Genomic DNA, 13,603 nt, shown 5'->3' with positions numbered 1-13,603 from the left:
CCAGCGGAATTTTAATCATAAGAAAAGACAGATCAGGGGTGCCTAGGTGGCTCAGTCAGACAGGCATCTACCTTTGGCTCAGGTCACGATCCCAGGGTCCTGGGATATAGCCCTGCTTGGTGGGGTGCCCCCCACCCCACCTTGCTCAGCAGGGAGCCTGCTTCTTCCTCTCCCTCTGCCCCTCCCCCCATCCCACTCATGCTCTCTCTCAAATAAATAAAATAAAATGAAAATTTAAAAAAAAAGAACCAAGACAGATCACAATGACATCCAACCAATTTTATGCGTGCTTTTCCAGAGTTTCCCCTACTCCTTATATTTTAAGTGTTTTTTCAGAGCCTGACTCTTCATAAACAAAGGGTCTATGACAGTAAGACCATCTCAAGAGATAAAAGAGGAAAAATAAATCCATTTAGGCTCTAAATGACTTAAAGCTTGTTATCTCTCTCAGGGATATTTTCACTTAAAAGATTTGCTCAAACATTCAGAATCAGAGTGATCGCAATCAGTTAAAATTCTTTGAGGACTTCAGGTTCCCATCTATAAATATTTAAGTGAATTAACGAGAAAGCCTGGACCTGATCAGCCAGACCACAATGCATGGACCACTGCCAATTCATAGTAAAGGCTTCACCATCCATTGGAAATTGATAAAAGTAAAAAGTAAAGAATACCAATTCACTATAGTGTGAAACTAATATAACATTATATGTCGACTGTACTTTAAAATGAGGGGGAGAAAGAATGTAATGAGTTTAACATAAAACTAAATTTACTCACTTTATTTTTTTTTTTAATTTTTAAGTAGTTTTCACACCCAACCTGGGGCTTGAACCCACAATCCCAAGATCAAGAGTTGTACACTCCACTGACTGAGCCAGCCAAGTACTCCTAAATCTACTCACTCTAATGGTCACCTTTATGTTTGAGATTTTGTACTGCCCATCATTTTTAATCTTTAAATGACTCTCACTGTTTTTCTTTGTTAGTAAAATAATGGTTAACAGTAGCAAATTTTTATTATTTATTTATTTATTTTATTAACACGTGTATTTGGCAAAAATAAAATGTTACCATTCCTATGTCCTCCAATCTAAAAGTGAAATACACAGATTTGGGGATCAATGAGCTAGAAGATTTCTTTTCAGGCTAGAAAGTGGCCCTATCGAAATCTCAGAAACTTGTAAGTTTAAAGACAATTACATAACTCTTAATGTATTTTCCTACAACACAAAAATAAACAATACATTTGAGAAAATAAGCATAAATCATAAGGAATATATACTACAGATATCCCAACTAAGGTACTATATACACACAAATCATCCAGAATGTAATAATGGTGACACATAGACAGTTCCCCACTAATGTGCAAGGAGGTAGATGAGAAAGAGCATAAAACACGCTTTATAGCCCCAGCTTTCACATCAGGAGAGGCTGAACTTCAACTCCACGCTCACACTCACACTAGCCCTAAGACCTTGGCATATCTCCTAGCCACTGCTTCCTCATCTAAAACATGGGGATAATAATATCTACCTCACCAAGTGATTATTAAAACCATAGAAAAATCAAATACCTTTTGTATCTAATATATATATATATGGCACTTAGAAACAGAAATGATTATTATCACTATGATGACATGCATAACATTTCTCAAAAAGGACAATTTGTTAAACTTCCCAAAAGCATGTTTTTGAAAGCACACCTTTGTGTATGGCTATGTCAGAGACATGACAAAAGTACCAGAACGTCAGTAACATACTTTCCGCAGCAGATGTGTGCTGAAAAACCAGAACCCATCTGTGTGTGTATGTGTGTCTTCTAAAAATAAGCATGTCTCATTCCCAGGAGAGTTAGCCAATCTATCAATACTAGTGCTAGACCTTTCAGCAGACAATTCTCCTTTGCCTTTCAAGGTACTGATGAGCCCTGCTCTAAATTCTCAGTGCACAAAGACTCTCCAATAAGTTAATGGGAAGTCAATGGGAAATTGACTTTTCCTACTCTGTGCTGGTCTGAATGCAACGCTCTGTTAACCATGCCATCCTTCTTGTTCTCTTTCCTCCTACCCTAAATTAAAACTATTGGCGGAAAACCTTACAGATATTTTACAGTCTTCGTTACAATGAAACAGTATTCTGGTGGAAGTTGAGGTCCATCAAAAACCTACAACCTCACTGTGGGCTAGGAATGGAGTCTCCTGGACAAGCAAGGGCCCTGATACCATCATTTCCACCTTTGTACCACTTTGCCTTTGTCTAGAACTTTTAATTTTGCAAAGGTCTCTCACATCTATTATCCCATTTGATCATACAATGACCCTGTGCAGTAGAAAGAAGGAGTATTATTACCCATAATTGACAGATGTGGCAGCGGTAGCTAGAAAGGTTAAGTGCTCTGCCTAAGGCCGGCAAGCCAGAGAGCCATGGTCTGATCTGAGTCCAGTGCTCTGGCGCTCTCTATACCCGGCCACTAGAAAAGGTTTCGTAAGCAGATTACAAACTCGGATAAAAGAAAATAAAAGGAGTAAGAGGAAGTAACACAGTAAGAGGCCAGCACAAATCAGGGCTCAGGGAAGCTGTACCTCCTCATCATAGCAGGACTTGTCAGGCTTAGTATTAAAGTTTTAGGAGTGTACCCTTTTGTCTTCTCTCATTTATCTACTTCCATCCCATACAAACGCTAAAGCAAATTTCCACTGAAATTTGCAACACAAAAGAAAAGTCACTTCAGGATATATTCAAATCCCTCTCATTCAGTAAGTAACCCTGTGGTTCATTTCAGGGTGGAGAAAAAGGGGGGTGGTTAGTGCATAAAATAACATTTTAAAATCGTGTATCCATACTGAGCCTGCAGCTACATTTAACTACAGTCTGTTTGGAAGAGTGAAAGAGATCTCCAGTTGAAAGTAGATTTTGAAAAATTTTTTAGAGCCCAGGGGTTCATTTTTAATGAGCCGTTACTTTAAGTACTGCATAAAAAATACAGGAAATTGATAGTCCATTTAGTCTGCACCATACCTAATGCAAAAGTCATTAAGATGCATTATTCTTAATGTTCATGATATGATCAGTAAGTGTCTTTTGAAAAGAATGCCCTTAACTTTAACATGTAAGGAAATCCTTAAAACCCTTACGCATCCTACAGAAGAATGTTATGGTAGCTGTGATTTACTTTTACATCTTCACCATGCAAGAAAAAGTGCCCACGATTACATCAACACATTATAATATGACATTTACATTCTCATCTTGTAATGTGACAATTTTATGACGACTTACATAGGACAGCATGGCCTTCATTTCTTCATCGCTCCTCACTGTAATTCGGTCACCATCTTCATCTTCATCTGTTTCAAAGGCAACACAGTGCGAGTGGTGAGATTTGCAGTGTTTAAATGCACAAAACCACGTCAGCTGAAAACGTAACACAACTGCTTTTCACAACGTGAGAGCCAAATCTTCAACACCGTGTTTTTGAGGATGTTGGGGTTATTGGTTTGTTTTGCTGGGGTTTTTTGTTGTTCAGAATATAAGCAGTCTCGATAAAGAGCCAGAAATTTCTGGGACAGCTAATAATTAAAATACTGCTTACATCAAGCTTGACTTGTATCTAGGTTAACGTGTCACTGGAGTGTGAATAAACAGGTTTGGTGTGAAGAATGTTACACACTGAAGGAGGCCAGTCTTGTTCTACCATGAGTGCTTTCCTTCTTTCTCACACAGCACCCTGTCCCTTTTCTGTCCGGTCTTTCTCTCTCCCCGGCAAGCTCTCATGTGACAGTAGCGTGATAAAAATGGCCCACGTGTATTGAACATGACTACATACAAAGCGCCATGATTCGTGCTTCAGACACCACATCTCCTTAAAAATTGCGCAAGGGTCCTATGATGTGAACAATGTGACAGGATTACTACCATCCCCTTTCCACAGAAGAATAGGGAGCTTCTAGAAGGTTAACTTGCAAAGCAACTCTTAACACAGTTAACCCCATAACCCATTCTATCTGGTAGGTCGCTTGCTCTTTCCAAACAGTTCCACTTCTGTGGGGTACTCTGACTATAACAGGCTTCAAATGGCTATTTATGCAATTTTGAAAAAATCTGATAGTCTCAAAATTGGAGGATAATTAGACTTTACAAAACACACAAGGAGAACACGTACACTTGAATAACTGCATCATCCCAAGCAGCCCACATCCAGAAACTTATTTCCATGATGCTTCTCCTGTTCAAAATAGTTTTGAAATACGTCTTTGAAAACTGCTTTAAGAACCCAAAGAGAGACCGTGTGAAAATATCAGATCTTCTTTTTTTTTTTTTTGAAAAAAATTTTTTTTTTGGAAGTAAACGTTACACCCAAAGTGGGGCTCGAACCAACAATGCGGAGGTCAAGAGTCACATGTTCTACCAACTGAGCCAGCCAGGTGATGACCCTATCAGATCTCATTTTTAACCCAAAACGGAACTGCTTGCCTGGTCACTCACCTGTGCTATCTGCCAGGTACGACTTGGAATGACTTTTGTTTATTTCTAAATATTTAGTTAGCTCCTTCATCCCTCTAAAAATAAAGATCTGTCAACAAAACAGCCTATATGATAGGTTCTAAAAATACGGCTGAAAGAAAAATACCAAAAACATTTTGAGCATTTTGTAGCATTGTTGGAAGAATGCTCCAACAATGTTCCCGGGGGCAACTTGGAAGGGGCAGGCTCGCTCTCAGCTGGTGCAGCTCTGATGTACTTGTTAAACAGCCAGTGTTATTTTATTTATTTATTTATTTATTTATTTGGTTTTGGTCACTCTTGAGTATCTAATTGCTGATTTGCTCAGATGCAGAGAACCTGATCCCAGGCCTGGAGAAGCAGACAAATCTCAGGTCACGCAGAGAACAAGCTTACACGAAAATACAGGGGGAGTTCAGTCCAGCTCGTGGATCTTTGCCCACCACATCTCAGCGGCCCTCCCTCCCATCCAGCCACAGTTCTTTTTTTTTTTTTTTCTAAAGATTTTTTTATTCATTTATTTGACAGAGAGAGATCACAAGCAGGCAGAGAGGCAGGCAGAGAGAGAGAGGAGGAAGCAGGCTCCCTGCTGAGCAGAGAGCCCGATGCGGGGCTCGATCCCAGGACCCTGAGATCATGACCTGAGTCGAAGGCAGCGGCTTAACCCACTGAGCCACCCAGGCGCCCCTCCAGCCGCAGTTCTGAAGATATCCCCCTGCTCAGTGGCCAGGCCATGGAAACCCTAGGAGGGAGCTTGTATTCTCTCCTAATTAGCCCATTGCAGAGCAAAATGCTACTTCCTTTTCCTCCCAGCAGCCAATAACAATCTATCTGACAGCATGATAGAAACTAGCAGTCGAGCCAACCATTCTCAGTGATCAAGCCAACTGCTTTCACTGGGGTTTCTCTCCAAAGCATTTGTTCCTGGATCCTGGATCGTGGTTCACTCCCAAAGAGTTCCTGAACTCAATGCAAATCAGTATCATCAAGTCACACCATTTAAATAGCTACATAAGAAAGAGCTGTCCAGAGTCACTACTGTTCTATTCTACTAAGAGCTGCTTGTTCTCAGTATAAAAGGCACATAGTGGTCATTTCTCGTAAAAGACAGCAGAGGCCTAAGAATATTACATATATAAGAAACTATATAGGAATTTAGCTCCTTCTTTCTGAGGTGTAGACACTATTAAAGCTAAATTGGAGAAAAAAAAGAAACGCCATTCTAGTTTCAGAAACAAAGGGGAGTTCCTACATAAGTTCTAGAAACCAGTATTTTCAAGGCTAAGTCAAAAATGTTTTCTTACAAATGCAGGAAACAAAGAAAAAACTGATATAGTATAAAGAGATGTAATGTTACATATTGCCACACATGAAAACACTTCACATTTTTGTTTTAAAAGCAAGTCAAATTCTCCATTTAGATGTGGGCTACAAGGATTTGTTCTTGATGAAGTCCTGAACTTGGTAAAATTTCCAGCCTGAATAAAGCAGCTTTTTGTAACTCTCATTTCTACACCAGAACTAGCTACAGAGACAGTGGCTAAAGGAACTGTTTATATTCAAATTTCAATATATACAAGACCTCAAAAAGGTATCATTCATAAGGGATGAAGAAGTGTTTGGAGTATAATAAAACAGGTGAAAACTCTTTTTAGAATTTGTGAAGAGGGGCACCTGGCTGGCTCAGTGGGTTAAGGCATCTGCCTTCAGCTCGGGTCATGATCTCAGGGTCCTGGGATCGAGCCCCACATCGGGTTCTCTGCTCAGCAGGGAGCCTGCTTCCCCTCTCTCTCTGCCTGCCTCTCTGCCTACTTATTATCTCTGTCTGTCAAATAAATAAATAAAATCTTAAAAAAAAAAAAAAAGAACTTGTGAAAAGAGGGCACAGATTCCAGAAAAATCATTTAATTCACAGTCTCTCTCAATCAGAAATAACACAACAAAAGAAGAGTTCTCTAAGCTCTCAAAGCCAGAGCTTGAACCTTAATGGTTTCTTAAAACAGAAGATTCTGGAATTCCATGAAATCTCTGAGTGATTATTTCAGGAAAATAAATAAAACAAAACAAAAAACCTGTGAGGGAAGTCAGCTACCAGAATTTCTTGCCTAGCAGTTCCATGAAAAAGAGTTATGAAACACTATAAGGACACTTGGTTCTAAGTAGACAGAAAACTGAGGCCAAAAGGCCCAAATACCCAACCTAGGGATAAAGTGTTGGTGCTGTTCCATAATGCCTCTGACTCTGAAAGATTTCAGTTAACTTGAAGAAGGCATTCTAATAAAGCCTGGGGATAAAATCAGACTTACATGACACAGTGATTAATGGTTCTTATGGATTATTAAGAGACTCCATTTTATACAGGTATTGGTTTTCTTTGCAAATTGCTCTTTGGGTGACTGAGAGACTCTTTGCTATTTGTGATCAGTAGTTTTAATGAAGACTCCTATTCTTGTCAAAGAGGAAACTGAATTGGAAAAGTAATCCCACCTATAAGATTGATGATTCCTGCCAAAACACAAAACCCAAGCTATCTGTCCCTGTGATGGCAGTCAAACCATTTACTTGCCTTGACACTTAAGTAAGAATACACTTGTCTGTAAAGACAATAAATTCCAAAGACATCCAGATGGCCAACAGACACATGAAAAATGCCCGCCATCACTCATCATCAGGGAAATGCAAATCAAAACTACGATGTGTTATCTCCTCACACCTGTTAGAATGGCTATCACAAAAAGACAAGAGACACCAACTGTTGGGAAGGATGTAGAGAAAACGGAGCCCTTGTGCACTACTGGTGGGAATGTAAATTGGTGCAGCTACTGTGGAAAACAGTACGGAGGTTCTTCAAAAAAATTAAAATAGAACTATCGTGTGACCTAGCAATTCTATTTCTGAGCATCTATCCAAAGGAAACCAAATCACTCTCTTAAAGAGATACATGAACCTCTGTGTTCATTATGCAAAATAGTCAAGATATGGAAACTACCTAGGTGTCTACCAACAGATGAATGACTAAAGATGTGGTATACATATACAATGGAATATTACTCGGCCACGAAAAAGAAAGACACATGCCATTTGCAACAACTTAGATGAACCCTGTGGAGGGCATTATGCTAAGTAAAGTAAGTTAGAAAAAGACAAATACTGTATGATACTGCTTATATGTGAAATTTTAAAAAGCCATACTTAAGGGCACCTGGGTGGTGTAGTTGACTAAGTGTCTGACTCTTGGTTTTGGCTAAGGTTGTGATCTCAGGGTCATGAGATCAAGCCCTGCATCAGGCTCTGTACTCAGTGCACAGAATCTGCTCAGGACTCTCTCTCTCTCTCTATCTGCCCCTTCCCCCTCTAAAATAAATAAATAAATAAATAAATTTTTTTAAGCTAAACTTAGAAAAACAGAGTGTAATTATCAGGGGCTGGAGCAGGGTCAAATGGGGAGCTTTTGCCAAAGGGTATGAATTTCTAGTTATAACAAGGTTTGGGGATCTAATGTAGAGCATGGTGATTATAACTAATAACACTGTAACATACTTTTTAAAAGATTTATTTATCTGTCTGAGAGAGAGAGAGAAAGCTTGCATTTGAGGGCAGAGAGTCTTAAGCAGACTCTGTGCTGAGCATGGAGCCCTTTGAGGGGGCTTAATCCCAGGACCCCGAGATACGATCTGAGCTGAAACCAAGACTGGACATTTAAAGGCCTGTGCTACCCAGGCGCCCAACACTATGACATATATCTGAATGCTGCTGAAAGTAAATCTTAAATATTCTGACCACAAAAAAGAAATGGCAATTCTATAACAGGATAGATATGTTAGCTACCGCTATGGTGGAAATCAGTTTGGAATATATAAGTGTATCAAATCAGCAGGTTGTATACCTCAAATTTACACAATGTTATATGTCAATTATATATCGATAAAGCTGTAAAAAAATATTTTAAAATAAAGACAAAGGGGGGCACCTGGGTGGCTCAGTTGGTTGAGCATCCAAAGCCCGGTTTCAGCTCAGGTCATGATCCCAGGGTTGTGGGATCAGGCCCCAAGTCAGGGTCCATACTCAGTGGGAAGTCTGGTTGAGATTCTCTCCCTCCCCCTCTGCCTCTCCCTCCACTCACTGGTGCTCTCCCTTCCTCTCTCTCAAATATGTAAATAATCTTTAAAATAAAGACAACAAATTGACAGGTATTAGAAGTATTGAAGGATAAAGTAGGAAGACCTACCAAGCAATGTGGTGTAACAACAATTTAAAATAGTTCTCTGTTGAAAGCTGGACACACACAGCCCTTCCATCTGACTCTGGCTATTTGCCTATCAAACGCTTAGCTATAATATGAACACTAAATGGAACTGCAGATCATAAAAACTTACTAAAGTGGCACAGAGAATTTCAAGGTTATAAATATGTTGTTGAAGAACACTAGAAAGTAGTGGTACTAAGTAAAGAGAAGTAGAGAAAATAATTTGAACTTTTTGTCTTATACACAGAGGTTCTTGACCATCTGACCAAAAAAGCATTACTAGATATGACCAAGGGGGCGGGGGGTCGGTGTATGCAATAGATCTGATACACTGGTTCACAATGAGAATTCCAGACTTCTCTAGTTGCCTGGAGCACAGTAATATGATTTTCCAGCACATTAGGGAAGCAAAAGTAGAACCAGAAAGTCTATGTACTGGCTGGATTTTGTTAATGTCACTTAAAATGGAGGAAAAAATCCTAGCAAGATACCAAATAGAGTGCAGCAGATGGTAAACAAATATTATGAAGCAATCTTCACAAAATCTGCAGTGTGTCACAAATATACAAAATGGCAGAATTTGGGAAAAGAGAATCATAACAGGCCATATGTTGTTAGCAATTTTATTTGAAGCAACATGCAATCCAAAAGAGAAACCAAGAGGAGGAACATAAAGGCCCAATAGAGGAGAGGCAGCCTCAGGTAAGGGGCGGTCCGAATGGCAAGAACAGTGCCTATCAAGGTAAACAGCAGGCAACCTGGCAGACACCACGGAGCTCTCAGCCACAGAGCACCCACTGCAGTGACAGGGCTCAAATGGGCTTTCAGGAGAAACAACCCAGTTTTTGCAAAGAGCAACAGAAAGTTAAGGCAATATATTATATGTCATTTGTCACACTCCTTCAGTGCTAGGCGAGTCAATTAGAACTACAGCAAAGGCATTTTCCCAAGACAAGAGGAAAGAAATGCAAACACAACAGTGGAGGTTAGAAAAGACATTCAACAAGAAATTATCAGAAAGGTTGTCAAGTTTATAGAGCCCTTCTCAGGTATGACATCTAAGATGTGGACAGGACCAGAAGTCTCAGTTTCTATGGCAAAATCGTCTCGGCCATGAATTTTAATTTTGCTCCGCGTCCCTGCCTCCTGTTTCCTTCTTCACTTCTTTGCTCCCTTCTTCTCTCCAACAAATATGGCAATGGCAACTATAGCAGCCTTGCCCTCCTGAAGCTTACACTCCAGCTGAGACAGACTGAAGGGGATAAGGAAGTGAGCAGCACAGGTATCTGGGCAAAGGTGTTCAAGGCAGAAGGAAGAGCTAATGAAAAGACTTTGGAGTAGAATACTTGGTATGTTCAAGAGACTGAGAGAAAGGCAGAGTAGCTAGCACAGCATGAGAGCTGGGAGAGAAAGAGAGGAGTTCAGAGAAGCAGCGCTGTGGCAGAATTGGGGGCAGACGAGAAAAGGCAGGACCTCAGTGGGCATTTTAAGGACTTGGCTTTTACTCCTGAGTAAGATGGAAACTGGAGGGTGCTGAGTGTTGTGATCTCACTTTTAAAGGATCACTGGCTGCTATGTGCAGAACAGGCTGTTTGGAGGCAAAAGCAGAAACAGGGAGATCAGTTAGGAGAAACCACTGTCCTAGTCCATGTGAGACATGATGGTGGTCTAAACCAAGATGACATTCTGAGCAGTCATCATATGCAGGATATATTTTAAAGCCAGAGCTACTGGGATTTTCTGATGGATGAGATATAGGGTTTGAAGGCTTGTCCTTCATTCCTTCAACTATCCATTCACTGCACTCCAGAAACATACTGAGTGTCTACTATGTGCCAGGTACTATGATAGGGCTTCTAGAGACTCAACAATGGCAGTATTGTATAGCGCCTTCCAGGAACAACTAGCCTGGTACTTGAATGAGGACTTGAACTTCTTAATTCGCATGCAAAATAACAAGACTACTAATAAAGCTACTATTCTCCTAAGACTAAAAGGGATCTGGACTTTGTACATGGATGATACTGCAAACCAAAATTTGAATAAATTAAAACTCTCTTCAAATAGTCTCAGTATCAGCATAATTAACTCTTAACTTGTTAAATAATTTTTAGACTGGGTACTATTTGAGTTACAATTTTTTATTAAACTACTTAATTTTAATTATAAGCAACCACTTATCTTTTACACATACTATAGTTTAAGAAAATGAAATTTCATTTTTTCCAAATAATTTGATTTCCAAATATTTTATAATTAAGACTTTTCTCCAAAGCAAAAAGGGGTTGTCACCCAACTATTCTTAATGACACTATCTTTGCTGTTTGGACATGAAGGGTATATCCTACAGGTATTTCTCCAGTAATCAGCAATAGTGATTTTCTATGCTGTAAGAATTTAAAACTTATGGGCGCCTGGGTGGCTCAATCAGTTAAGCATCTGCCTTCAACTCAGGTCATGATCTCAGGGTCCTGGGATCGAGCCCCACATCTCGCTCCCTGCTCAGAGGGGAACCTGCTTCTCCCTCTCCCTCTGCCTGCCGCTCCCCCTGCTTATGCTCTCTCTCCGTCAAATAAATAAATAAAATCTAAAAAAAAAAAAAAAAAAGGAATTTATGACTTAAATAATTTGCAATTTTGCTTTAAATGGTCATATTATGCCAAATTTAAAATGATGAACTGGGGGCACCTATCTGCCTCAGCTGGTGGATCGTGCAACTCTTGATCTTGGGGTTATGAGTTCAAGCCCCACGTTGGGTGTATAGAGTACTTAAAAATAAAATTTTTTTAAAAATGATGAGCTGGTTTTAAAATTTCCTCCCAAAATAATCTTCCAGAAATTCATAAAACAACTAAAATGAGAAGTGCAAAATGATCATGGTTGAAGAAAGATAAAGATAAAATAAAGATTTATCCTACAACCATATCTTACAAACCAAAACTCAGAGGCACAGCTTGACAATGTAAAGATACTTATGAAAGCTACAGACCAAAATACGTGCAGTTGGATACCATGGGAAAGTGGGGCCACATGGTATTTATAGGAGTAAATCAGCACTTGTCTATATAGACTTACAATGCATCTTTCAAGTCACCAGTAAGAATTTACCACACAGCGCCACCAGCCCAACAGTCACTTTGCTGCAGTCACCTGTGTAGAGATAATCCAAGGAGAGGAGCCCATGTAACAGATCCAGGAAACTCATTAGTGGGCACAGCTGATTTGTATCGCCTCGTCTGTTGGTGCACTCATTAATCTGTTAATGAAACTGTGGAAATCAGCAGGGGTCTCTGGGCCTATATGAATGTCAAGCTCCTACAGCATATGTAGGGCCCACACATGCAAACATACAGGCCTTTTATGATAATGGAATTTAGCTTTGTCTCAGGAGTGTTCTCACATCTGGGAAAAGACAAATTATTCAATAACTGGTACAGAGTCAGCTGTCTATGTGCTTGAATAAAGTTGGATTCCCCACCTGACTCCTCCTTTCATCAAAACAGACTGGAGATGGTACAAAAATGTAAAATCTTCGGACAGTTGTATTAAAAATGCAGGCTCTTTTCAGGGGGAAAAAAACCCCACATTAATACACATATGAGTGTATGTTTTTATATACATAGCTAATATGTGTGTGCTTAACCCTATTAAAGTACAGCAAAAAAGAATACGGATGAATGTTTTTTCAATATCTGGAATATGGAAGATCTTCCTAAGAATGACATAAATGCAGAAGTCACAAAGGGCAATATGAAAAATCTGACCATGTAAAAACTTCAACCTTCTCCATGGAAAAAAAAGAAGAGGGGAAAAAGACCAAAGCAAGTTGAAAAGAAAGCAGTAAACTAGACAAAAATAGCTCTAACATGTAAGACAAGGCCCCAATTTTCTCAATATTGGAAAGCCCTTAAATCAATTCAAAACCCACAATCTACAAGAGAAATGGGCAAAGGTGACAAAATGGTTCACAGAAATGAAATACGTATGACCGAAAAAGCAGTGAAAAGATACTTAAGCTCACTTATAACTGATACAAAATAAAACAACACCATAGTAATCTCCTCTGCCCTTCAAACTGACATTGACTGGGAAGTTTGCTCATAAAAAATATACCCAGATTTGGTGAGGGTAGGGAGAAATGGGCATTCTCAAACATTGTTGGTAGGACTGTAAATTGGTTCTACCCTTAGAGAGCAACATGGTAATAGCTATTAAAATGTAAAACAGGGGTACTCTTTGTCTCAGTAGTTCCAACTCCTGGGAATTGATCCTACAAATATATTTCCACAACGTGGAAAGATATAAGGCAATACCATTGACTGCAGCATTTTTTCTAATACTAAAAAACTGCTAACAACTTAAGATTGGTCTATCAGTTGGTCAAATAAAGGAAGCCACAGCCATAAAATTAGGTATAATGTAGTCATCCGAAAGACTGAAGTTGATTTGCGCACATTGATGTTCAAAAGAGGTCCTATAGACACCCTAAGTGGGGGCAGGGGAAATTAGTTGCCGTTTACTGTGTATTACATCCAGAGAAAACTTTCATAAGGATACGGAAGAAACTGTTAAATGGTGAACTGGGGAAATAGGGACTTTTAGTTTTCCTTTCATTTTTACACTGTTTAAACTCTTTTTTTAAATCATCTATACCTTCTTAATTAAAAAGGAAATCAAACACTAGATATTGGAAAGTATTGTTATTTGCACTCTAATTATAAGGCAAAAGGACCTAAAAGGGCTAAGATGAAAAAGGTTTAGGGCCATCGGTCTAAGAGGTGAATTCAGCACAAATGGGTCTGCCTCCCCTCTTCCAGCCTAACTCCCCTCAAAAACACTATTCCCA

General features: G+C 39.4%; 1 protein-coding gene across 3 annotated transcripts in view; it reads right to left on the bottom strand.

Annotated features, from left to right (window-relative positions):
• The window catches only part of LOC111153163 (mitogen-activated protein kinase kinase 5), a 267,166-nt gene that overhangs the window by 242,987 nt on the left and 10,576 nt on the right, over window positions 1–13,603 (bottom strand). For all 3 annotated transcript variants that reach the window (XM_022511975.1, XM_022511977.1, XM_022511976.1), the window contains exon 3: window positions 3,288–3,355. In XM_022511975.1, the coding sequence (XP_022367683.1) occupies window positions 3,288–3,355 (68 nt within the window). The remainder of the gene's footprint in view (window positions 1–3,287; window positions 3,356–13,603) is intronic.

Source organism: Enhydra lutris, unplaced genomic scaffold (assembly GCF_002288905.1).
Source record: "Enhydra lutris kenyoni isolate GAN:26980312 unplaced genomic scaffold, ASM228890v2 scaffoldscaffold31, whole genome shotgun sequence".
Classification (NCBI taxonomy): Eukaryota; Metazoa; Chordata; class Mammalia; order Carnivora; family Mustelidae; genus Enhydra; species Enhydra lutris.
The sequence above is the reverse complement of the archived record's forward strand: the minus strand, read 5'-3'. Positions and strand labels throughout refer to the sequence as shown.